Source organism: Micromesistius poutassou, assembly GCF_964030765.1.
Source record: "Micromesistius poutassou genome assembly, chromosome: 23".
NCBI classification, from domain to species: Eukaryota; Metazoa; Chordata; class Actinopteri; order Gadiformes; family Gadidae; genus Micromesistius; species Micromesistius poutassou.
The window spans coordinates 8,183,584-8,211,447 of NC_140293.1; the positions used below are offsets into that span (position 1 = coordinate 8,183,584).

At 42.8% G+C, this 27,864-nt stretch overlaps 1 protein-coding gene across 1 annotated transcript in view; it reads right to left on the reverse strand.

Annotated features, from left to right (window-relative positions):
- clasp1a (cytoplasmic linker associated protein 1a) overlaps window positions 1-27,864 on the reverse strand; it is a 102,379-nt gene that overhangs the window by 18,416 nt on the left and 56,099 nt on the right. The window contains exons 16-33 of the mRNA XM_084487599.1: window positions 26,939-27,016; window positions 26,445-26,612; window positions 25,253-25,299; window positions 24,838-25,008; window positions 20,794-20,904; window positions 19,222-19,248; window positions 18,218-18,382; window positions 16,716-16,874; window positions 15,622-15,684; window positions 13,596-13,699; window positions 13,122-13,145; window positions 11,725-11,969; window positions 9,237-9,300; window positions 8,687-8,850; window positions 7,583-7,661; window positions 6,993-7,136; window positions 3,758-3,853; window positions 2,611-2,760 (exon numbers count right to left, since the gene is read on the reverse strand). Of these exons, the coding sequence (XP_084343725.1) occupies window positions 2,611-2,760; window positions 3,758-3,853; window positions 6,993-7,136; window positions 7,583-7,661; window positions 8,687-8,850; window positions 9,237-9,300; window positions 11,725-11,969; window positions 13,122-13,145; window positions 13,596-13,699; window positions 15,622-15,684; window positions 16,716-16,874; window positions 18,218-18,382; window positions 19,222-19,248; window positions 20,794-20,904; window positions 24,838-25,008; window positions 25,253-25,299; window positions 26,445-26,612; window positions 26,939-27,016 (2,059 nt within the window). The remainder of the gene's footprint in view (window positions 1-2,610; window positions 2,761-3,757; window positions 3,854-6,992; window positions 7,137-7,582; window positions 7,662-8,686; window positions 8,851-9,236; window positions 9,301-11,724; window positions 11,970-13,121; window positions 13,146-13,595; window positions 13,700-15,621; window positions 15,685-16,715; window positions 16,875-18,217; window positions 18,383-19,221; window positions 19,249-20,793; window positions 20,905-24,837; window positions 25,009-25,252; window positions 25,300-26,444; window positions 26,613-26,938; window positions 27,017-27,864) is intronic.

Genomic DNA, 27,864 nt, shown 5'->3' on the forward strand with positions numbered 1-27,864 from the left:
TTTTGTTAAAAGAAATGTTAATGCACTGGCCGAACCGCTGACCCACTTGGTAAATACCTCAATGGTAAGTGGGACGTTTCCTGAAGCCTGGAAACAAGCAAGGGTAATACCAATATTTAAATCTGGAGTGACGGACCAAGTGAACAATTACCGGCCAATCAGCATCCTGCCTGCCCTATCTAAGATTTTGGAGAAGGCGGTTGCTACACAATTAACGAAACATCTCGAAAGCAACACACATCTACATCATTGCAATTTGGATTTAGGGCAAAATTCTCAACAGAAAGCGCAAATTGTTTCCTCTTGGAACAAATTAAATCTTACATAGACAAAGGTAATTTGGTGGGGGCAGTGTTCTTAGACCTTAAAAAAACATTTGACACAGTATATTAATATCTAAACTAGACAATTATAATTTTGCAGAAAAAACACTGGCTTGGTTCAAATCATACCTTCTAAACTGTGAACAATGTGTTGCTATCAACAATGCCAAATCGTCATTTTTAAAAACCAAAACTGGAATTCCACAGGGGTCGGTGTTAGGACCAATACTCTTCAGTATGTTTATTAATGATCTCCCTGATTCATGCCAAGGGGCTGACTTTCAAATGTATGCAGATGATGCGGTTATTTATGCCCATGGTAAAACAACTGCTGCAGTCTCCCATAAGCTAAATGAACATCTAGAGGCTGTAGCTCTTTGGCTTGACAAGTCCTGTCTGGCACTTAATGTTAATAAAACTGTGTCAATTTGCTTTTCCTCTGGTAGGCGCCCTACACCAATTGCTCTAAATATTAACATCAATAATCAACCAATTAGCCAGGTCACAGAAGTTAAATATTTAGGTCTAATGTTGGATGCTCATCTCAAATTTGATAAGCACGTAAAGAAAATCAGCAAAATGGTTAGACTGAACTTATTTACCTTCAGACTAATCAGAGATTGTTTAACATTTGAAGCAGCCAATATATATCTACACTCAATGATCCTCTCACACCTCGGCTATTGTGTAACTGCATGGTCGCAGGCAAGTGTTTCGATAGTCAAACCTCTGGAGAGACTTTACAACCGCACATTAAAAACTTTAGGTAAGAGGCCGATAAGATCTCATCACTGCGATGTCCAGCGGGACCTGAACATGCTCAGCTTTGATAGTTATATAGCTTTATCCAACATCAACCTAATTCACAAGTGCCTGCATGATCGGGCCCCTCAGGTTCTCTGTGACCTGGTCCAACCGATGCAGGTTGTAGGGTGGTCCACTAGAAGTGCTGCTGCAGGGAACTGTAGGGTACCTCACCGAAAAACCTCCTTTGGCCACTCTTCATTCCTCATTAAGGGAGTTAATATTTGGAACAGTTTACCCACCGAGCTCAAGGCAATTCATAGTCATGGGCGGTTCAGGAGCAAAATTAAGGAGTTCCTAAAAGACAACCAGGTATGTAGCCATTTATAGGGAAATGCAGGCATTTTATGAGTGATTGTATGTGTGTGTGTGTGTGGGGGAGGGGGGGGAATTATTTATGTATGTATGTATGTGAGGGGGGGGGGGGCTATGTATGTATGTATGTATATATGTGTGTGTGTGTGTGTGTGTGTGTGTGTGTGTGTGTGTATGCTTGAATGTAATATGTACATGTATGTACAGTATCTACATTATGGTAGTTAAACTCTAGGTCCAGATTAAGGGAAAGGTAGGCTATTATGTGACGTGTTATTTAATATATTTATGGATGGATGGATGGATGGATGAATGGTTGACTGGAGGGATGAATGGATAGTATGCTATTGCTTATGTACAGATGGATGGATGGTTGATTGGAGAGATGGATGAATGGATAGGATGTTTTTCTTAAACATGTTTTTTTTTGTAAGTTATTTTAAAGGCCCCTCTAGGGACGGGCATTGGAAATTAGATAAGGCTACAAATGCTATGATGCTTTCTGTTGGATTGTTGTACAATCCACATGACTTGTATCTGTCCCTATAAAATAAACCATAAGTAAGTAAGTAATTGGGCTGCAGTATCAATTGGTCCTGGGACCATTTGGGCTTCATGCGGTATTGGCTGAAATTTAAAGTGTTTAAGTGCTGGAAATATGCTCATTGGATAATAGTTTGCAAGGTGCTTTTAATTACTTCCTTGATATAATGCAATTTACGTATTTTTATTGTATGCTTTCTCTCTCTCTTTAACGTGCAGACAACGTCATTATCATGGTCTGCACAAATGTGTCATCATGCGTGTATTCTGCATGTAACTGCACTGTCCATAACTATTTGATAGGACTTAATTTGTAGCCTAGGCTATTTCCTTATTTTTCGTTGATTTAGTGGGCTTGTGTTGTTGTGGGTGAGTTTCAACAAGACCGCTGGCACTCAACAACCAATCACCGTACTGAGCGTTTCTAAACTCGTGCATGAGAATCGACGTAAGGGGGCGTTACTCTTAGTTCACTCTTAATGATTTATCCTTAGTATGAATAGGTCTCAGCAGCTTTGCAAATTACTTTTCAGAAAAAACTCCTATGGAAAAACTTTTAGCGCGAGTTAGGAGCACTGCTAGCGGTAAGATAAAAAGCCTTGTGAATACGGCCCCAGGCTCTTACCACACTGCTGCTGGTGTTGCTGGAGTTCTTGAGGTGGTTGTGCAGCAGCTTGGTGGCTCCGTCCTGGAAGGTCTTGGGTAGCGCTCCCAGCAGCATGGTGAACTCTGGGGTGTTGAGCTCGAACAGGGAGATCAGCACCACCTGGGCTGCCTGTCCAAACAGATCATAGATGATGACCACAACAACAGACCAATGGCTAGGCTATTTTCTTTGCAGAGGTTCTAGTAGTATTTAGAGCATTGGTTGTGTCATCTGAGTGAGAATCACTTGGTTCTGGGCTTTGTGGAGCTATACATTGCAGAGTGATTATACAATGCTTTAGAATGGAACTGATCAGTTCCATATGATCCATATCTGGACTGATCAGATATGACCAAAACCAAAAGGGATTTCAAATAACATGAGACTTGATTTTCTGGTAATGAGAAATGTATATTTCAAATATAAAGGACCACAGAAATGTTGAGAACCAAATTGGAGAGAGCTCATAATACTTCAGGAAACACTGCAACGATTCATCTCCACGCCAGGCTGCATTTGAACCTGTTAGAGAGACCAGGACACAGGAAAGTCTGGTCGAGAACAACTATTGAGGACTTTGAAAGTGAGTATTAAAAGATGCAGGCTGTGCTCTGTAAGAACATTGAAACTTACATGCAAACAAATTAAAGTAAAATAAAACAATACATTTTCACTGGTATAGCATAGCTACCTAAAATATGAACACAACATTAGCTTTGCCAATAATACAATATAAAAAAAACTGTTTTAAATAAATAGTCAACATTGATATTAGGATTCATTTCAATCACATTGGACGGCTTCCTTCTCCATTCACAAAAATCTAAACATCACTTTGGTGGATAACAATATTAGGACTAGACTTATTCTGTTTTGGATTTTATTCAGGGGAGAGTTGGCAAGGCTAAATTTATATTTTCACTCAGCTGTGAGTTGGCAGGCATTGTAGATTGATATCAAGGCTTTAAGGACAAGGTGGTAAAGTAAGGAGAATAAAGGCAGAGATGCCACACACAGAAGGCAACACTCTTCAAGGTGGTAGGCAGACGAAGAGGGTGAAGTGGGCGGGGCCATTTGCATGCTTGGCATGTGCTCATGTTGCTGTGGAGGAGGAGGGGCGTTCTACCTGCTTACACCTCTCTTGCTGGCTGCCCTCGGTGGACAGTGAGGCTGCGTTGCTGGCCCTGACAGCCAGCTCCTCGCTCACCCAGCTATGCACGGTCTGGGGCACATTGGCAAGGGGAGACTGTTGTCAACCGCTAGCCTTTCAAGCCTTTGCACCACTGCATTTTACCAATGAGGTCAACATTACGGTAAAACCAAACGTTTTAAAACTCCACAGCCATAACACTAATTTTCAGCTGTGAAAGACCTGGCCGCCTCCAGAGAGATAGGGCGGCTGGTCGCTGGGCCAAGCTTGAAACGTCCTTTTTTGAACTGAGGTCTTGAGTGAAAGAGGACAGCAGTAGAAAAACAAACAAGACAGTGGGAGAGAACATATTACATCTTTCAGGTAAGGGGAAGATAACGAGGAATGCAGAGGCCACGTTTTTTTAGGACAATAATCTAATTAAAATGCAATGTTGAAAATGATTATGCAATAGCATTCATGCTTTTTATTTTGCATGATATGAACGCATAATTTGAGTCAATTACATTTGCATTTTTCAAAGATGCGCCGCTATAAGTCTGTATTATTAAAATGCAAATTACATTCAATTTGTGTTTGGATTTTCAACCAATGCCCCCGCAATAAAGTGGCCAATTCAAAAATGTAAATTACAAGTCAAAGATGTAAGTGCAATAGAACAAATGCTTTTTATTTGTCATTATACGAACAGCGTTATTTGAGTCATAAATTAAATGAAAAGGCAATGATCCAATTTGCGTTAGAATTTTCTAAATATGTCTGCTTTAAAGTTGACAATATTCAAATCCACAGTCTTGGGGCAGCAGTGTTAAAGGCCCGATCCCCCATGGTGCAGAGTCTTGTTCTTTGGGCTTGGAGGTTGTGTATGGATGCAGAACGGAGGGTACGTGAGGGGGTCTGCGGGGTGAGGAGGGAGACCTTGTACTCAATTCTGAGTGGGACAGGGAGCCAGTGTAGAGATTTCAGGACGGGAGGTGATGTGATCGTGTTTGCGCACCCTCATCAGGATCCTGGCAGCTCTGTTCTGTTTGTACTGAAACCTCTGGATGCTCTTGCCAGAGATCCCGATGAGGAGTGCATTACAGTAGTCCAACCTTGAGGAGACAAAGGCATGAACAAGCTTCTCTGCATCTGCCAGGGTGAGTGTTGGACGGACTTGCAATGTTCCTGAGGTGGTAGAATGTCTTACAGAGGTGTTTGATGTGGGTGTCAAAGGTGAGTTGAGGGTCCATTTTAACCCCCAGGTTGGCACATGTGGAAAGGGAGATGCTTTGGCCAGAGAAAGTTATATTGGTGATGGTGGAAGAACGGAGCTGATGTGGCGTGCCAACAAGGATGGCTTCCGTTTTGGAGCTGTTTAGTTGAAGGAAGTTGAGCTTCATCCACGCCTCTATCTCCTCCAGGCAGGTGGTCAGTGTGGATGTTGGCAGAGGGGCAGAAGAAGTGGGGGTTGTCCTGAGGTAGAGCTGTGTGTCATCAGCATAGCAATGGAATGATAATCCATGCCTGCCAATGACACTGCCCAGGGGGAGCATGTAGATTGAGAAAAGGGTGGGGCCCAATACCGAGCCCTGGGGGACACCACAGGTGATGTTGTGGATGTGTGACTTTGCTTTGTCCAGGGCGACGTGCTCGGTTCTGCCGGTGAGGTATGAGGTGAACCAGTTAGGAGGAGGTGGAGGAGGATATTGTGGTTGACTGTATCAAAAGCAGCTGTTTGGTCCAAGAGGATGAGAAGAGATGGGGAACTGGTGTCTGCTGCATTCAGGAGGTCGTTGGTGACCGTCGTTGGTGTTGTTTCTGTACTGGGCGAAAACCAGACTTCTCAAACAGTTTATTTTGTATGAGGTGATCCTGAACTGTTTTTTCCAGAACCTTTGACAGGAATGGAAGATTGGAAATGGGCCTGTAGTTGGAGAGGACTTCTGGATCCAGGGTGGGTTTTTTCAATAGTGGTCTGATGACAGCAGTTTTTAACGCAGATGGGATATAGCCGGCAAGGAGGGAGTGGTTTATGATCTTGGTGATGAGCGGAGAACAACATAAATTATGAATGATGATGAATGAAATTATGAAATTATCAATCATTTCAAACATCAGGGTAAGAGTAAAATCTGAAAATATATTGTTTCAGGATATTGCAATGGTGAGGTTCACCTGGAATTTTTTACTTAATGTGTTAACTTCGGTTTGGCTTCAAAAATCATGTTGTTATCATCATCATCATGTGTCTGCTTCCAAGCTAGCGGAACCTAGTTTATGCCACAAAAACAAAACAATTAACGGTAGCTCAGCTACCACATGTAATGTCGTTATGGCAACGAGTGCACCTTGGTTTGGAGTATAAGCCGGTTAAATCACTTATCTATGAATTAGTAAATGGCTGAAGTGCACTATTAAAGAGATAAATCCTCATCTGGGTTTGTGTAAATTACACAGCAAAGCACTCATAAGCAGGACGATACATTTTAATTTGGAACGATTCGATGTGATGCTCTAATGATCCGGTGCGATTTGATGAGATATGATTCAATCCGATAGATACAGTTATCACGTCACTTTTTTCAGCGCGAAACATGGAGTCTGTCAAACGCATTTGCTACATCTTGCTCCGACTGTTTTTGACTGATTAAATTTAAAAAGTTTAGCTACCCTGGCCTACACCCAAATTTAGAATTGAGTTTGCAATTAGCAAGGCAGGTTAACGAGCACAGTGACGCAAGCAGGCAGAAATGAAAACACAGCGGCGCCCCCGATGTAGAATGAAGAGTTGGAGCGCGGCAACGGCAATTATGTTATTACGTCAACAAATATCGATATATATCTTATATATTGAAAATATCAAAATGGATCGACTTTTGGTCCATATCGCCCAGCGCTAACGTATATAGCAATTTTTACTCAATCACAATGCAATACATCATTAACCATTGGACATTTTCCACATGGCATTTTTACTTTCTCACAGTCAATTCTTGATCATGATGGAATAAAAATCCGAATGATGCTGCTGTTTAAGGTGATCAGGTAACCAATAAAGCTGACATTAGGTGGAGTGGATTGAGGTGGACTTACTGGAATAATTACTCTAAAGAGGATCTTGACTGATACCAAGAAAACCAAGAATTCCTCCCCACGAGGCCCAGCCTCTAGTCTAGAGGAAGAGGTGGAGGCAGTGTATGACCGGCTGCGACCGGACGCTTTCTCCTACCTTGCGGACGTCGGAGCTCTTGGGTTCGGTGGTCCAGGTGATGATGCGGGACACGGCCAGGCGCGTCTCGCTCGAGTTGACGAAGTCCCCAGGATCCATGTGCCGTGCCAGGGACTCAATGTACTTGAGGATGGCCACCTTGACCTGACGGAAACGACACACTAGCTCAGCGCAGAGTCTATCTTCAATATGGGTGTTCAATTTGCATTCCCCATGCTTTTTGATTCATTTAAAATGCCCTTTAATCCCAGGCAACTAAGTTTACTTTTCCAGAGGATTCAGATTCACTCTTGTACCAGGCAGGGGTAAGGGGGTATCAGTCATGCAGGTAGGCGGGGAGGGGAGCCTCACTGCCACTATATCAATAAAATGGGCTAAACAGAATAAATTATTAAAATACTACAATTAATAGCGGATTGAAAAACAGCTAATACATTACACAAATTAGATCACAATTTAAAAAAGTGTGTATTTTGTTGTGAAATAGTGTAGACAAAACTTACAACAGATAAATTGATTTTATACAACACATTGAAATAAACTCCTCTTAGCTTGGTCCCTGAACTGGTATACTACTGAGTTGGCCATACCTTGAGGTTAGGAGTCTGAGTTTGGTCCACGATGAACCTCATCAGGATGTTGAACTGTTGATCGAAGGGGAAAGAATCCCTGAAGAACACAAAAACCCAAGAGCAATGTTATAGTGTCATAGTGGCATGAACCAGAGCTAGTCAGCGGAGCTGAGCAGTGCGAATATCCCGCTCCTCGCTCAGGTGGCTGTTCACTCGGCCGCTTATGAGTATCCCCACACCCGCCCGGCGCCTCACGCCCTGGGCAAGTCCGGAGAAACCAGAGCTGAGACTGTGAGTAGAGGTTAGCCCCACCAGATCTAATTGGTAGCGCTCCACCTCCCTCACAAGCTCCAGTTCCTTTCCCAACAGTGAGGTGACGTTACACGTCCCGAGAGCCAGCTTCTGCCACTCGGGTCTGGTCCACCGAGACCCCTGACCTTCACTGCCACCCATGTGGCAGCACACCCGACCCCAGCGGGTCTTCCTATAGGTGGTGGGCCCACAGGAGGGGGGGGATGCCACGTCTCTTTTACTTTGCCCGACCGGGATCCGTGGCAAACCCGGCCAACAGGCGCTCACTGACGAGCCCTCCGTCTGGGCCTGGCTCCAGACTGAGGGCTCGTCGGCCCTGGGCTTCCTCTGGGCAGGGTCTCTTCTCCTCTATCTTCATTGGGGTCTTTGTGAACAATTCTTAGTCTGACCCCTCACCTGAGACTACTCTGCCATGGAAGACTCTACCAGGAGTACAAGGCTCCAGACAACACAGCCCTCAGGTTCACAGGGACACGCAAACATCTCCACAACGATAAGGTGACGGTTCCAGGAGAAGTGCCATGAACAGTTAAAATTAACCTTGACGAAATAGAGCCTGAGATAGACAACAATCTTCAAATCATGTACCAACATTAATCATAATCCCCAAATAATACTTCCTATTCTCTTATGATAATGAGAATAGTAAGAACTGGTTATTGCAACAAACAAAAATATTTGGTTTTAAATGATTAATTACATAAATAATAATATAGAAAATTATAATTAATAGGTAACAAAACCAAAATGATTGAAAGATTGCTGACTGTCTCAGTGTCAGGTGGTTCTCAGCATCAGGGTGGTCCTCACCGCGTGATGTCCAGGGCCTTCTGGACTTTGGCCTGTACAGAGCCCAGCAGGTCAGCGCCCATCTTCTTCAGCAGCTGGGTGAGCAGGACGAAGAGCCAGTCCTGCAGGTCGTCCCGGTGCACCGTCACAAAGTCCACCAGCGTCTCCAGGAACATGCTGAAAACCTGGGGGGGTGATCAGGTCAAGGTGTTGATCATGGAAGGATCATCATACATTGCTACCGGCTTTTGTAGTAGCAGTAGGAGATATTCTGTATTTATTTGCGAATGTGCTTCATGGTAAATAAAATGGCCTTTTTGGGTGGAATCCACACAAACACACACACACACACTTACCCTCTGTGGTTAAATCCACACCATGGCAGGCAACAGGCAACAGTCAAGAGAGAGAGACACATTTAGTTTAAAAATAAGTCACTGCATTTTTGTACTGCGACAGGTGCATCATGATAATGAAAACACAAGCTTATTGTTATGATTGCTGATGTAAAACACACTGAAGAAGATGCGTATGTGTGTTACTGGCAAATAGCATTGGCTCGAGATCATACCTTGCTATGGGGATCGGCAAACATCCTGGTGAAGATCTCACAAAGCCTCTTCAGTTCTACGCGGCTGCAGAAAAACATGGTAACAAACAAAACATGATTAATATCCCTTGCAAATCTTGGGTTAAAAAATGTATATTAATGTATAAATATTAGGGGTGTCAAGCGATTAAAAAAATGAATCTACTGATTACAGGCGCTGTGATTAATTAATCTAAATTAACTTACTTACTAACATTTTGCTGAGAAAGTACTTCAAAATAATTTAATTCAAATAAATTATGGCAGATGAGTGATTCAATGAACAATAGACATAATTCAATGTCGTAGTTCAATGTCTCTTTTATTTAAAACATGTCTTTCATTAACATACGGTGCATTTTAAGATCAAATTAAAAACATTTCTATCTCACTGAAGATACAATGCATCTCAGGCAAAAAATATACAATACTTTGTTTTGACTCTAGAGGGCACTATAAGACCGCGATTAATCTGCGTTCATTTTTTTAACGCGTTATTTTTTCTGTGATTAATTAATCGAAATCAACGCGTTAATTTGACATCCCTAATAAATATAGTTAAGTCATGCGCAACTAAACGTGTACATCGTGACGGCAAATCACAATGGCTGCCGCAATTTTGGAAGCACAGGAACAATTGAATGTTAGTAGGCCTATCTATGTTGGTGGTCATGTTTTTTAGGTCATTGTTTAATAATTAATCATGAAAGGATTTTCATAATGGGGAGACATTGTTATGTGTGGATCTGCCATAGCGGTTTTTATGCAAGATGTGGCAAAAAAACCTTTTGATTAGCCGAGGTGATGGTTTATTTACATTGCTTTTTGCCCTCTAACTATGGGCCAGTATCGCCAAAAAATTGCTCTCTTATATTTGGTCATCACTGAAGCCAGACATGGAGAATTGGGTATTAAAGAGACCAATCAAAGAAATAAATACATTAAGGGCCCTGTCTTAATGAGTCAATTGAAAGTCAATTGCGCCCGGCGCAATTGACTTTCTACACCGACGCATGGGTCGTTGCTAGTTTGCTAAAGTTTGCTAGTTGGTCGTTGCTAAAAAATCGCTCTCTTATATTTGGTCATCACTGAAGCCAGACATGGAGAATTGGGTATTAAAGAGACCAATCAAAGAAATAAATACATTAAGGGCCCTGTCTTAATGAGTCAATTGAAAGTCAATTGCGCCCGGCGCAATTGACTTTCTACACCGACGCATGGGTCGTTGCTAGTTTGCACCCGGCGCAAAGCTGATTTTCCCCCGCAGCAACCAGGCGCCACTACACTTGCGCCTGGAGAGGCGTGTCGGCGAAAAGCAGGGGCGTGTTCCGGCGCAAATGATACTTGGTGCTATTTTAGTGATCTAAAAAATGTGCCAATGCAATTGCGCCACTGACCGAAAAATACCTGGTCTCTGGCGGATGGCGCAGTTGTTGTTGCTATTTTGACGTGCCATGGCAGGTCGGAACTACCACATAGCCTACGCTTACACACACGTAGGCTATACACAGCACAAACATGCTAACTATTAACTATTATTTAATGATTGTGGAAACATTTTTTTCAATAGGGCTGCATGAATGAACATGAATGAAGTATAGTAGGCTATGGCATGCATTCAAATAATAATAATAACAATAATACATTCGCGCAAACTATATTCCAGGCTTCCAAAACAAAATCTAATTTTAGGGTAAATGGTTGGTTAAATGATTTGGGAAAGAACAGCTGATACAGCGGTAGTTGTACCGTAAGTTGTACTTTTAAATCAATGCATCTGCAAACACCGTACAGCAAACACATATGTTCTTGACACAGACATCGTGTACAAGCCCATTACTTTTAGGATTGATGAGTAGGCTATTTGATCGTGAGAAAACATCGTTTTACCGCGAGTGTTTAAAAGAATGAATGAATGCGGGTGATGCTTGGTGTGCGCGTGTGTGCGCACCCATCTGTTTAAACACACGCAAACTTTGCAGCAATTTACATGACGAATCAGTGTTTCTGAAGTTGGAGAAGAAAACGCTATTCCATGTGTGAATTATGCCTATTATTTGGCCATAAACTGAGCCATTTGAAGTTTGAAATTGATGTGGTCATGCAGTCTCAGCGGAGACTGCAAACGCGCTGTCAAACTATCAACTCGCCAAGTCAAATGTGCTGGGTCTTAAAGGGGATGGCAGGTGGAACTCTCATTGGTTTATTGCACGTCACGCCCAAAACACACCTACAGGTTTCAGCCCAGCCCATTTTAGATTTGCGCCAGGCGCAAAGCTCATTTATCCCGCCGTCATAATAGCAACAGCGCCGTAGAACCGCCCACAAAGTACTTTGACTTTGCGCCTTGACGTCTGCGTTTTAGACCGTCTAACTAGGGCCCTAAGTGTCATTAGTTAGGTGCTGTCGGTTCAACCACAGCAGAACCAGCAGCACCAGAGCAGTGGTATCCCACCACAGGCGACCCCACCTCAATATCCTCTGGCTCTTGAGCAGGTTCTGAAGGCCCAGCAGGCCCTCCTTCCTCTCGGACCAGTTGGAGCTGGCGCAGTGGTTGAGGACCTCCGCCACGTCCTCCGTCTGACGCAGGTAGTGAGGGATGCTGCCGTTGCGGGAGCCGTACGAGCGCTCCGAGCAGGCGCTGGACGCGTCGCTGTTGGCGTCGTCGTCCGAGTACATACCCGGCGACTCGTACCGCCGTCTAATTGGCTTCCTCTGTGGTGAGGGGCGAGGGGCGAGGGTGAGTCATACGGACGTTTATTGTACGTTCGATTATGACTAATGGTCCCTGATGCTAGAGTTTATTGTGGGATTACAACATAACTACACAATGGTAGAGCATAGTGCACGTTTGATTACCATGAAGATATGGTAGGGTTAATTACGTCCAAACTAAACAATGGTGGAAATGCGAGAATACTGTCTGCAAGGTTACGTGTGATGTAATTAATGAAATAGATCCATTTACAATGATTGTAAAAGCAATATAGATAATTGTGAATAATAACATTATAAATATTAATCAGTAAATATATTATTATGGCTTGTTATTATTTCTTTATGATATCTTATTTTCACTGCGTGTGTATTTGTGTGTTTATAATTTTTTGCATATGAGGTGGAACGCGAAAGATCTTAATGAAAGTTTAGTGGTACTAAAGTTGGATGGTGGAATTTGTCCTAGGTACTACTACTAATAAAACGATTTCAGGGCAGGGTTGCATAGGGTTGATTACCAAAAAAATGATACAATGGTATAGATTAGAATAGGTTTGAGCACAACAAACTACAAAATGTTAGAGATAAGCCTAGGATTTGTTAGAAAACGTTCCACGATGACAGAGTTCAGAGTAAGTTTGATTACAACAATGTTTTAAAATGGCAGGGTTTTGAAGGATGATCAGTAACAAGTGGCAGCTCTATAGCAATTAGGCACAGAAGGAACTAGCAATCTAAACCCTGCTAGGTAACATGGCTGTAGCCTCTAGTAGCCATGCAGGTGATAAAGAGGTTTTCAATCCCACAGTAGACAACATTAAAGAACGGTAACCAACACAGCTGGAATTAAAGCAAATAAATACTTAATAATAGTACGCACATGTCTTGATTATAAATGGTGTGTTATGGCTGAATTTAAACAATTCACAGAAATACTAAAAAACATCACAATATGTGATACAAAATGAACAGAATCACAGAAGTGGGCACTGGTTTGAAAAGCAGGGAGGGGGATGGAACTAAGGGAAAACTAAAGTGAAAATAAAAATTGGGGTGTGGGAGATGAAACAAAAAGTTGGGAAGCTGCCAGTGGTGATGCCAGCATGTTTGAGTATGTGCACAGTAACGGAGGGAGAACTGGACAACTACCTTGTTCCTGGAGTCTCCTAAAAGCTGAACAACCACGGGGAGACAGACAAAGGGGGGGGGGGGGGGGGGGGGAGAGGTTTTAAAAGGTAAGGATTGAACAGTTTAAACAGGAGATCAGGTGATCTATAGCAGGTCTATGGGTGAAATAATACTAAGGTTGCAATTTTCCAAGTCATTCTAATGTCCCTATGAACTAAAAACACAGTTCTTGTTTACGATAAGTTACAAAGTTGAAAGTGAATAAATACAAATGCCGATCAACATGTTGGCTCATAACATGATATACTGTATATGGAAAAGGATTCAAAAACACAATCTGAATTCAATCATTCACATCAATGACTCGTGACTATAGTGAATCAAACAATGTCAGAGTAGAACCTCAACATCCGTATGTCACTAGTTACCTTGTTAGGTGAATCCCAATTACATCATCACAGATCAGTACATCATGGGAGCCTCACGATGACCTACCAGAGCGTCCGCCACCGCCGCCTCCACCTCGGTGCCCGTGTTCAGGACCCTCATGGCGTTGACCGACGCAGAGATCCTAGCCTGGTGGAGCAGACCGTAGCGATCTGGAGCAGAGGGGGGTAGATGGATGGTGTTTAAAAAGTGTGACCACATAATGTTCTACCACTCATACTACGTGTATGTGAGATGTTTTCTGTATATGTTTTTGTAGTTTTACTGTTGTTCTGTTATTTATATCTCCTATTAAATTGTATACTGTCCTGTATACCCCGTCTGGGATAGTACATTCTTATCAACAATGCATACTCATGTCATAAAATGCATTTTAAGGGATCCTATGCTGAGCAAACTCTTCAATCCAGTAACATAGGGTCATGGAGTGAATCCATGTTTCCATGTTTCCAAGCACGGAATACACAGGAATAAAAAATAAAATAAATAAAAACATTGAGAAGGGAAAGTTAGACCCCAAAATGAAGAACCTGGATTGCTTGGAGGTCAGAGAGGGCCACGTGAACCCATCCACCAGAGAAGAAGAAACCATCAAGAGGGTGTATGGAAGATGACCATTTTAAAGGTTCAAATGAACAAATCAACCTTAAAGGAAGCATTCATAGCAATACCAAATAAGTCCCAATGATAAAAAAGAGGCCTGAAACAAAGTATGAATGTGAAGAACATATATACAGAGAATAATAAACACATTCCTCGTAACAAATGTTGGAGGCTGACTTGTGGGAAGTTAAATAAAAGTCAACAAAACGACACAGACAACAACCACAAGCAACACCAACAAAAATCATTAGTTCACCAACAACACAACACAGTACAGTTCAGTTGTCTTCACAGCTAAACAATATAATAATAAACATAATATAATAATATAATATAAACATAAAGAAATATATATATATATACTTCTACATATATACATATACAAATAAAAATTTATATATATTAAAATATAAATGTAAGGACCTCTGAAACTTGGCCCTTCATTAATTACATATATATGTTATATTATATATATAATGCTGTTTAAGTTGTACAGTACTGTTTATTTACTCAATTTGCCAGTATGCTTTGTGGTGTCAATGTTTCCCATGTTGCTAGGCAGAGATGTAAGCGAATCACATTCTGTAAATAATCAAATCAAATGTATCTATTCTTTGTATCTTTATTTACATGTTGCTGGGCAGTTGTAGAGCTGTAAGCCAATCACATTCTGTAAATAGTTTATGCCCGCAAAATTGCGTTTTTTGTGGGGGTTCTGTCTCCGGAGCTCAACGTGTGAGCAGTTGGTCGAATCCTGGAGTCCGGAAAGAGAGGTCCTCGCCTTGGCTGTTAGATATCAGTGCCGGTTATTGTGGAGACTTTCTTCCATTTAGTTGTGTATTAGGCCCATGGACGGCTGAGTGTCCGATAGAAGTACACCAGCCGCGCTATCTTGCTGTGTTAGACGCAGGACCGCTTGCCTCGACCGCCGGGATCATCGGCCAGGAAGACTCATCGCCAGATTTGTTAGCCAGCGGTTTGAGCTAAACTATTTACAGAATGTAATTGGCTTACAGCTCTACAACTGCCCAGCAACATGTAAATAAAAATAAAAATAACAAATACATTTGATTGGTTTAAAGCTCTACATTTGCCCAGCAACATGGGAAACAATCGCACCACAAAGCATACAGGTACATTGAGTAAATAAACAGTACTGTACAACTTAAACAGCATTATATATATATAATATAATGTAAATATATAATTAATTAAGGGCCTTGAAAAAGCAACATCATATGTCTCTTTTCAAGGCAAATATATTAAATAAAATATAGAAATATAAAGAAAGTGAATCATAGTTTTCTATTTGGTCACATGACATCACAGACTCGTGCTCGGGTGCATGCAGATGGCTCATCAAATCTACGGATCCACTGAGCTTATCACAGGGAGGGGCGGAGTAAATGAGACTAGGAGGAGGGGTTGAAGTGGCGGAGGGGTGGGGGATACTTTGGGGCATGCAGGTCACCTGACTGGCTGTGGGGGTCTGCTGTGGACAGAGCACTGGTGGAGCGAGACTGATGTCGGGAGGCTGTAGGGGAGAGGGTTCACCCGGACAGGGAGGGGGGGTTAATAGTGATAGACAGCAGCAAAGGGCTTGCAACATGGACTGGTACAAGTTAAAGGTACTGATACAGCTTACATTGTTACAATTACAGGTGCTGTTAAAAGTACTATTACAAGTACTATGACAGGGACTGTTACAAGTTACAGGTGACATTACAAGTGCTGTTACAGGGACTGTTGCAAGTTACAGGTTGTGTTACAACTGATTACAAATTGCAGGTAGTGTTAAAAGGTACAGGTACTGTTACAATATCTATTACAGGCACTTTTACACATTACATGTACTGTTAAAAGCTACTTGTTCTGTTACAAGTAATGTTACATACATGGTTACAAGTTACATGTGCTGTTACAAGTTACAGGTACCGTTACAAGTACCTTTACACGCACTAATACAAATTACAGGCACTGTTACAAATTACAGATACTTTACAACGATTTCAGAACCAAGCTTTTCACATCCAAATCAATGTGTATAACTATGTGTATTAATGTTGGGTTGACTATGGACATTTTAAGCTGGATATGCTAAAGAGAAAATAAATGTCATAGATTCCTTGATATCGAAGCCACCTAGCTTTCCAACTGTGACATCACTTCCTCTGCTAGTTCAATAATACATATACATAATACATTCAATGCACATGACATCTTAATGTAATCTACAAACACATCGGCACACCTCCACTCTATATTTATAAAATGTATAAGTTAGTCCATGCAGAGACAGGAGAAAGAGAGAGAGAGAGATTGGCATGACAGACAGAAGAGAAACAGCAAAGGTAGAGAACAGGATCATTGGACCATAGATGAGACAATAGAATATCTCATGGTCACCAAGGAACACATCCGTCACAGAAACATACAGAGGCAAACACAGAAAGACAGAAATACGCATGCAGCTGTTTGGCTCAGTGTGGATTATTCTCTTCTCTTTTTGGACAGCCTCTGGGCTCCATACCGGGGGTGTTGGAGGGCGTTCTGGTCAGTACTCACCCAGAGAAGTGAAGCCCCGAGCAGGGCTGGTGTCCCGGCTACTCTCACGACTGGTGTCGCGGCTGCAGCCCTGTGACATGCTGGGACGGGGGATGCGGCTCCGGGCTAGCGTACGATAGGGGGAAGCAGCAGGAACAAGAGCTTTACCACACAGCCTGGCTGTCAGGACCACAGGGTAGGACAAGGTGTCAGGGTTAACAGACCTCAAAGAAGGGGAGGCCAGGGGTCGGGGAGGGGAGACAGAGGGGCGAGCCAGGGCAACACACACACACAAGGAGGAGAACGAGAGAGAGAGACAGAGAGTGTAGGGTGATGGTGGTGAACCATACTGCTGGTTAGGAGGAGACCTATTTCTCAGCGGGTTGAACATACAACCGTTAATGCATACATGTTATTACATAGCTGGGATGACTCCTTTCTTTCTCAGAATGAGAATCATTTAAAAGTACTAGTCCCACCCTCCCTGTTGAGTATTTTCAACAATTGATCCAAATAAAAACAGAATAAACCAGCAATTCTTGTAACTTGTAACTAATCTGTTACTGGCAATCACGCAAAAGCATCTCAATAAACAAAGTAAACATGTTGTCCTAATCCAGGAGAAGCCAATGGCACTTTCCAATGCACCACTGACAGATTGTCCAAATTAAACAGTTGCAAAGATGGGGAGATGATTTGCCATTGAGAAGATTGACCCTAGCCGGTCAACCTATCCCAGGAGGAGGAGATTGAGAAGGCGACAGTAAGGTTTTATAGGATGTGTTCTGGAATGGAAGATGGGATGTTGCCATGGAGAAGGAATTCCAAGGTTGACCATCTCTCTACAAAAATCTACAATTATCATATTTAAAATATTACACATTTTATATACATTTTAATTTCTTATTCTAATGATAAAACATATATAGTTAACATCACTCTGTCATTCATTCATCTTATATTTGATACAAGTCTTAACAGGGCAAACCAGCAGAGGAACGTGTGTGTGTGTGTGTGTGTGTGTGTGTGTGTGTGTGTGTGTGTGTGCCAACATGTTTTAGATGAACTCACGTACCATACTACCAAGGTACTGGAGTTTATCTCTTTCAGTAAATAAAGTTAACACGGGTTGATAGTTCCTCTTTGCATCATCGCTGTGACAAACCTGTGTCAGCAGCCCCAGATACTGTTTACTCAAACAAGAACAGCACATGAGGAATATCATCAAATCTAATCTACAAGCAAAACCAGGCTTCTTCCTGTCCGTCTATGAAAATTCTGATAAAATGCATTAAATATACATTTTCATTAAAACCTACTGCACTCCGCGACTATGATCTTGAACAGGACCCCCCAATCAGCATCATCTGTAGTATGTCAATTAGCATGCCTGTTAGCTTGACCATCAACATGACCATTAGCATGCTGTTTAGCACAACCTCCACCATGACGGTTAGCCTGACCACGGTCAGCCAGTCCTTTGAGTAAGACCTTAACCATGTGACCTTTGACATGTGACCTACCGAGGCCCATGCGGTTGGGGCTGGGCTCGCGACTGCAGCCATGGCTGCGGGGGATGCGGCTGCGCTGGCCGGTGGGCGTGGCGGCACTGGAGACGCTGGTCCGGGGCGGCCGTCCATAGCTGCTGTGGCCCAGCAGCTTCCCCGGGGAGCTGGAGCGACTGCCCGCTGGAGACACACACACACACACACACACACACACACACACACACACACACACACACACACACACACACACACACACACAGGACAATACACACACACACACACACACACACACACAGGACAACACACACACACACACACACACACACACACACACACACACACAGGACAATACACACACACACACAGGACAATACACACACACAAACACACACAGGACAATACAAACATACGCATGGATATAAAAAAACAGGAAAAAAGACACATACATATATTCACGCACGTACACACACACACACACACACACACACATACAAGGCGTCTTCATTAGATGGTCACCCAGTTAGGCTGGGGTGTTAGGTTGAGTCTGACTGAAGAAAACTATTCCCTGCTTTAAGCTGTTAAACTTAAAGCCCTTCTAGGCCGCTGAAGAGGACAAACGGCACAGAGGATCCACAACGGAGATGCAGTTAACAAAATACGAAAGGAGGTGGAATTTCATCTGGGAATAAGCAAAACTACTTTGTCAGTGTGTCAGTGGTTGGGTTCTGAACACTACTTGGCATAAGTTTTGGCGTGTGCAACACTGTTATAAATTCAGACAGAGAAAACAGTGGCTAAATATAGACACAATATTTGAATTTGAAAAAAATAAAAATAAAAGTATATTTCTAAAGTTGTGAGTGGAGGTAATAGGGAACCAAAGCTCATGCAAGGATGAAATGTGAATATATAGGACAGAAAACAAAACAAGACGACATGCAAAGCTCTTTGAAGGCGGGGTTTAGGGGGCAAGTGCTGGCTTATTGCATGACATGTGATTGGATGAAGCTGGGCCTTACCACTGATGGGATTGGCTGATCTGGATCCTGAGTGTTGAAAGCGAGCACCAGGATAGTTGGAAATCAAGAACGGTCAATATGAGACAAGAAAGTGTTGTGTCTATTACCCAGCATGCACCCTGGCCAGCTGGACAATGTTAGTTGAGCGTCACTCATAATCTCATCAGAATATCCTACAGTATAGACCACCAAGTGTCAGTTAAATGCCAACTAAAATGGTTATAAAATAGTTTCACGATTTGACATTGTACAATGTATAGTTACAAAGTACAGAATTATGGTTAAAGGACAATTCCGGTATTTTGAACATTGAGCCCCCTTTCTGGGTTGTCTAGGGTGAAATAGAGTGGTTGTGGTTGACACCGAAATGTTGACTATTGATCCTGTCTCGGGTATTCGGCTAATTTAGAATCGCCCCTGCCTGCTTCAGAATGGCTGTCTATGGGCATTCACAAACCTGTCCTTAAAACAACCCTAAACGTTCGTTTTCAGAAATGTGCAACTGACCGAGTGGTTGGTGGTGTTCGTTGTTGTTCCGGAACCGGAAACAGAAAGGGGGCTGTTTACGTTTGGTTGTAGTCTTTTCGCTCAGTTCTAGCCCTACTGTTGAGACGGAGAACCGAGCGAAAAGACTACAACCAAACGTAGACAGCCCCCTTTCCGTTTCCGGTTCCTGTCTGGTCCAGTTTCCGTTTCAATGGGATTTACAAAATGCCAAATAAAACACGACAGAAAATGTATTTTGCCACGATACTTGATTTGGAACATCAACGAACACCACTAACCACTAGGTGAGTTGCACATTTCTGAAAACAAATGTTTAGGGTTGTTTGTAGGACAGGTTTGTGAATGCCCATAGCCAGCCATTCTGAAGCAGGCAGGGCGATTCGAAATGAGCCACATACCCGAGACAGGACCAATAGTCAAAATTTCGGTGTCAACCACAACCAATCAATTTCATCCTAGACAACCCAGAAAGGGGGCTCAATGTGCTAAATACCGGAATTGTCCTTTAAACAGCAAATCTTCCTCAAAGGGAGAAAAAGGAAATGATACCTCAGAATTTACAAAATAACTATATTGTTAAACACTTTGGTGGTCTATATATTCAAACATGGACACACATGCAAGCAAGTTAGGACCGTTGCATTAAAGTCATACACACAGAGGAGAGGGGTGCAGGTCAGGGCATTGAGTTTAGTATGCCCTCATCACAGAGAGCATATTAAAGCAGAGGTGACATGAAGATGGAGCAGAACGCTGAATGTGCAGATACATTGACTGTATCTAATGTAGTCCTGTCCCCTTTAGCAGACAGGAAGATCACAGAGGTTGCCTGTTTGAACAGACATTAACATCACTGTCAGCTCTGTTTGTCTTTTGTGTTTATATGCATTAGAAAACGATAATTCAACCCTCGTGACCAACATGTGATGTTATTCTTGGCAAATTACGCCAAATTATGGTGTACATACATATCTGTGTGATGGTGTCTGTGTGTATGGTGTGTGTGTGTAATGTGTGTGTGATGTCTATGTCTTTGTGTGTGTGTCTGTATGTGTGTTCACTCACGCTGGGACTGGGAGACCACTTTGGCCCGACTGCGCCCCCTGCTGTCCACTAGCACCGTGCTGCTGGAGCCCCCGGTACTGCCTGAGCTCTGCCTCCTGGTCCGCACACGACCTGGGAGAGAGAGAGAGAGAGAGAGTCGGGAGATATAGATATAGGCAGGGATGGAGGAAGAGAAAGAGAGAGAGAGAGAGAAGAGAGAGACAGAGAGAGAGAGAGAGAGAGAGTCGGGAGATATAGATATAGGCAGGGATGGAGGAAGAGAAAGAGAGAGAGAGAGAGAGAGAGAGAGACAGAGAGAGAGAGAGAGAGAGAGAGGGAGAAAGAGAGAGACAGGGAGAGAGAGACGGAGGGAGGGAGGGAGGAAGAGGAAGAGAGAGAGAGAGAGAGAGAAAGGGAGGAGGGGGGAGAGAGAGGGAGAGAGAGGGAAAGTAAGCAAGATAGTGAGGAGATAAGAGGGGGGAGACAAAAAGAGGCGGAGAAAGAGATATAGACAGATGGAGAAAGTGAAAGAGATAGAGACCACGAGGGACACAGTAAGAGAGGGAGGGAGAGAGGTGGATATCACAAGTTAGATGAACCAGTAGCTCTCATCACAGACTGTAACCACCACCTCCACAGCCTTGGAGAGCGATGCTGGAGAACACAGAGGGATGAGGAAGACCTGGATGAGGGAGGGAAGGAGAGACAGCAAGAGAGCAAGGGAGAAAAGGACGATGGAACAGACAAGGCCCAGGGGAGGGTGTATTATAGAATACTATACGTTTGTGTGTCCTGTATTCAGTGGTGGAGATGGTTTTATTGACTTTCACATGCTTTACACTGACCGTTCAGGAACAATGCCACTGACTAGGCTGGCTGAAGCTTACTTTACAGAAGCTTAAACAAACGGCACACAGGCCAAAGCAAATACTTTGACCGTTCAATTCCAATACATTTTATGAATCTAAGAGATTTTCATTTCTACCCAACCTCGTGGTCAAATTGCTTTTCGGAATGCTTTAAATGTAAGGGTAGCTTGGTTGATGAACTACTATGAACTAACTATGAGAAATCTCTGTTTCGTTACACTAACACTCACTTGTGAAATTATCCAAGTTGTCTTTTGCTAGCTGTGCACATTTATACCACTCTTTAAACGCAAGTAAAGTTGCTTGAGAAATTGAAGAGAGAGAAGAGAAGAGAGACGTTTACATCTACAGCTTGTATTCGTAGATTTGGGTGAGCTCCCATCTACTCTGTTTCTTCTTCGGAAATGTTGAAATCCGCCCGCTGGCGGGTCACACACATAACACGTCATCACAACACCCCGTTCCCGCCGTTCAACCCTTTTACACAGACGTCCGATGAGTCGGCTCTGTCACTACCGTACCGCTGGCGGTTGTAAAGATCTGCAGAAAGGGAACGCTTCATTTGTCCATTTGGCGGCTTACCACATTGTGATGGCAACAAAATAGAAAACTAGAAAATGCTTTTCCTGCAGAAAATGCGGCAAGAGCTGTAGTGCAACGTGAGCAAACGTAAAGAAATGTGGAATGCCTTAAATCAAGTGAAAAGATTTGAACAGAGTTCAAAAGTCTAAATGAAGTAAACAATGTAAACATGCACACAATTTTAAAAATGTAAAATGGTTGGAAAAAAATAAAGTGAGGGATAAAGTTTAAATACATTTGAGATAAAATAGAATAAATGAGCTGTGTGTGTGTGTGTGTGTGTGTGTGTGTGTGCGGAAGTAAACCAGATATGTAGCAAGCACTAGTTTCTAGCCATATAAACGGGGGTCCCAACACACATATATAACACATTTCCAATCGGTTAATAATTTCAGCACCAGTCTAACAAGAAATAATAAGGTAACCGTTTAAGCTTGACATTGCGTTTCTAGATTAAATATTGACTTTGTTTAGGCTCCGCAACGTCCGAAATGGTTAGCTTTTGTGATAGCCACCCTGGGCTAGAGCATCATCTAGGACGTCCTCACGCTCGAGCCTCAACGGATGAGACCAAATGACAATATACAAAGCCGGTATGAAATTAAACTGTTAAACTGTGATTCTGAAAAAACATAAATGATATCGAAATTCTGTTTTGATATAATTTCGATATAATTTGTGTGTGAGTGTGTTGATTTGTTAAACGTTTGAACGGAGGTTAACGGTTAAAAATGTACCAAGATACGAAGTCTGAAGTAATTGAAGTGTCAGAGATGGGCGGACGGCTTTACCATCCTTCCATTGACTTCTATTGTAAAAAATTATATTTTAAAAGTATAATATCTTAAAACAAAATTTAATTTAAGTTTTTAATATGTGAATGGAAGCGCGCGATTCCAACTAATCTGAACATTTTTAAATTGGAATGGAATCTCTAGGTGACAAATTGTGGAAGGAGTAGGGTCCCAAAGAAGAGAAGATAAAGAAAGGAAGAAAGAGAAAAATACAAAAATACAGAAAGAGAAAATAATTAAAGAGAGAGTAAGAAAAAAAGTAAAGTAAGTAAAGAAAACAACAACCCAAAAATGTACAAGGTTAAATAAAACATGGGGAACAGTTCTCTATACAAGACATTGGCCTTGGTTGGTTGGTGTGAGGGAGAGAGGGGTTGTGGTGGACACAGCCGTTCAGAGCTGGTATACGGCACCATGCAGACAGCCCATGCAGTCACCGACAGAACCCACAACCACTTAGGGAGGAGAGGAGGAGAGAAAAGTCACACACATTAAGACAGTGTGAACTTGGACATCCCTACAAACAAACACACCGAACACAGATCTTACCATCCAGTCTACCAGGCGTGCCATCTTTAGGGCATTTGAAGAAATGCGTGGAAGCAGTGAGGAAGAGGAGGAGAGGTGTAGAGGTAGACATTAGTAGCAATATTAATATCGACGGTATGAAGAGCCAGAGTGTGGGATGCCGGAGATTCCCATTAGTTCAACGTTGTTATGAGATTGTTAGGGAAAAGAGGATATTAATGAGACACAGGAACCAATTGGAGAAGAACATTAAAGAAGCACAGGAGGTTGGCAGATGAGAATATAAGGGACCTTTTGATGTGCGTGAAATACACCAACATTTGAGGGAGAGGACTTGTTCCTCACTTTGAGAGAAAAGGTTCTCAAAGTGGCAGCACTAAGCGCCAGCATGTTTCATGACTCTGGAAGCTCTTCAGGGTGTGCTGGTCCATGTCTGTTCCTGCTGAAGGGACACTTTAACGGCCCCTCTCGTGATTATTCATTGATGTTTAATCCATCATAAAGGACAGCAGTTTTCCGCAAGAAATAGACATTGAAAAATATCAACTGCCAGTCTATTTGTTAGGGAGCAGGCTGTAGTACAAACTGTTGGAGTAACGGCGCCTGCCAGAGGAAATGTCATCACACAAGATTGATGTCGGCATTATGATGTTAGCACTGTGATGCTGGTACTGTGATGCTGGCACTGTAATGCTGGCACTGTGATGCTGGCAGTGTTATGTTAGCACTGGGATATTAGCACTGTGACGCTGGCACCCTTCTCATTGGCTCCCTTCTTTCTCAGACTGTCTGAGAGGGTTGGTAGAAACTTAAACCATCGAGATATTTAGACAAAACATCACTTTCGTTGCTCATATTTATCTTATTCAACCAACCAAAACCTCCACATATTTAGTATCAATGAGGTTTGTCCAATGTTATTGACGGTGGAACTAAACAAGCCTGCTGTTTTTTGTATCAAAGTGTTGTATACTGATTTCAGTGCAAGCTGTGATGCAGACTGATGCAGGTGTAATGTCATCAAGCAGCGACTGAAAAACGCAGATCAACCTCTTGATGTGTTGACATTCACCACTTTGATGGAGCACGTTCCATCGGCCTACCAAAGATCAGTGGGAGACACGATGTACAGCTTACAACACTACAACTTCTAGAAGCGTTGCATTGTTAAGCAACAGCTCTAGAACATTTTAGAACGCTGCAAAGCGCCGGCTACCGCTTCACTCTTCCTTTAATGAACTCAGGAAGGAGGATGGGCAGAGACAGAGAGAGGGGCATAATGGGTAATTTACCTAGCGATGCGTAGGAGCCAGGGGGCAGGGCTGCTGCCGAGTTGAAGGGGGAGGAGGAAGGGGTGGTGGAGAGGCGGGACTTGGCGGTGGAGGCGGCGTTGACATCAACGTCGCTACGGGAACGCTGCAGCGAGCTGGGCGTGCTCGGGGCTCTGGTGCTCACCAGCTTACCTGTCACCGCACAGAAGAGAGAAGACTCATGGTCAGACACTCCGGCACACAAGCGCCAGTGGACACATACACACACATATGACACACACACACACACACACACACATACAAACACAGACACACACACACAGATAAAACTGTCACAGACATAATTCTGGCCATGATACCGATAGCCAGGTCATTGATTGGTTTCGAGACAGTCAACAAAGTGAAGTGTCAGAGCGACATGGAAGAGATGACTTACTCCTTGTCATGCTTCCTCCGATGACACTCTTCACAGAGAGAGGGCGACTAGAGGGGCGGGAGAAAGAAATGATTTGAAGAGCAGAAAAGAGTACGATTTCAGCCAAAAGACCAACTTTCTGTTTCCTCCCTACATTTTACTCGCCTGGCATCGAATGGCTTTGGGACGCCATTGGTTAGGCCCTTAACCAATCATAGCAACGAAACGGGCCACACAGCACTGAGAATATTCTATATTTCTTCTTTCTCTCAACAAAAGCTTAAGTGCAATCGTCTGTTCTTCTTAAATATTCTGTCCAAATTGTTTCATTTTGTCAGGACAGCGGAATCAACAGCGGCAACCATCACTGTTGTCTCATGTTAGATAAACGTTTGTGATTGGTAGATCTATTTCGTAGCGGGTAAACTAAATGTTATCTGCAGAGCAAATAAAACCTGAGCTTGCAAGATCTGTCTGGTACCCAGGCTAACGTTTCACCTCCATCCAGAAGTCGAGCATTTCAGGCATCTGTGGTAGAGCTATGACCATGCTGTTTGCAAGAATGTGATTGACAGGCAGGAAGGATTCCCAGATTAGAGATCTCCCCTGGTCGGTCAAAGATGAGCTGGGAGCAGTCTAAAATCCCTGATTGTCTCAAACAGAAGCAGGTGCTCAGCCCACCAGAACAGATATCCTCCAAGAGCATTTCACTTACTAATAGCTGACGGATAGCTAGGCATTTCTCACAATTACACTCAATTATAGATTTTTAATCTTACCCTAAGGAACATAAAATAACAAGCAAACAACACAATAGAACTATCTAAGCTTTTAAAAGCTAGTGTATTAAAATCATATAGATATCACAGAATAGATCTATCTAAGCTTTTAAAAGCTAGTGTATTTAAAACATAAAGATATAACAAGATATTACACAAAACACAAAATTCTAAAGAATGCATTTATATTCTTTTTATTTATTTTTATTTTTATTTTCTATGCCTATGTTTGCTCACAATACCTTTTTAACTAACTCTTAGCTCCCTACCCCTAACTATTGATATCTTTTAATCATGCATGCAAACTGTGGTGTCCACCCAACAACATTGTCTTGCTCAAAGTTTCTTGAGGAATCTGATCAGCAACCCTCCCTGTCCAACCGACGTCCCTATGAGCTCAGGACCACTCAATAAACAGGTTGTTGTTTCAGTACTTCAGGCTCTCCTGTGAGGAGGATGAGGAGCGGTCCGACTGGGGAAGGGACACAATGCTGTCGGAGCCCTTCAGGTGGGACTGGAGAGCCTTCTGATAGGACGATTCCAGTGCCTGGAACAGATGCTCCGCTTCCCGGCTGTAGTGGCCATGGAAACCCCAATAGCATCTGTCCGGCAGGCGTGAGGAAGAAAAAGGCGGGAGAGAGAGACGTAAGGGGCGGAAAATAAAGACCGCTTGAAAATAAATCTATTTATGTTACTAGTCAAATTGAGAACTGGAGGAAGTATTCAATTCATTCAGAAAATATTAATGAATGATCGATCAAGTTTAGTACATTACTGTAAAATGCCTAAGTGTATTGAATCAGGACCACAAAACAGTTTTTACTGAATCAAGGGCTTGTATATTTTACATCCTTGTGTTTAAGAAAAAAAAAACTGCCGAACTTTAGATGATGGACCATTGTAACACCAACCAATAAGCAGGACATACCTCCTGGCGATGTAGCGAGCTTCAGAGTCTGCGTCGTGGATGCCTTTCCGGATGGTCTCAGTCAGGACGGCCACGTGTCTGGGGTAGTAGGGGAACATGGAGATGATGCGAACACCGATACAAGCAGACTCAGACGGGGAACCACAGAGAACCGGGGACACTAGCTGGGAGCACGTCAAAGAGGGCAAGGGGGGGCAATCGGGAAAAACCTGACACATGGAGTGTTTAAAAGCGTGAAATTTGCAGTGAAGGAGGAAAATTTAGTCTTCTTCTTAGATACAAACTCATCCTCTTCTCCCGCGGTTCACGAAGAATGAAGAGAGCACACTGTGCCACGGGCCTTTTAAACCGCTGTTTGTTGTACTGCAACCATGGTTACCAAATAACCCCTAATGATGATGGCTATTCTGATGCTGACAGCTCTGTGCCAGGGCTCATCAAGCAAAATGCCACCATGGGATAGGCTGGCTGCTTCCATCTATTCAGCATGTGTGCAACCATGCATGAAGACTTCAAAACAACATGCCCCTCGCCGCTCCCACCCACCCAGCCACCCACTACAGTTAGACAGTTGGTATTCAGACACATTTGTGTCATAAGCTGCTTTCACACATACGCGTAACTCCTGCTATACTCCTGATGGGCCGTATGTGTGAACAACATATTCTGAAATTAGTATCCTGAAAATCTCATGAAAAAAGACTACCCCTGAGGTAGTCTTTTTTTTTTTTTCACCGTAGAAAATGTTAATTACCTTATATGTGAATGAGGAGTAGAAAGTCGGTATTTCACACCATTTGAGTGGGCGTGTTGATGACGCTTTGGTCTGCTTTTTCATGTCATTGAGTCAGTGGCACCCTAAATGATAATCAGCCTGTTGCCTTTTGTTTGCTGAATGGTTAAAAAATATTAAAATGTAGGCACTG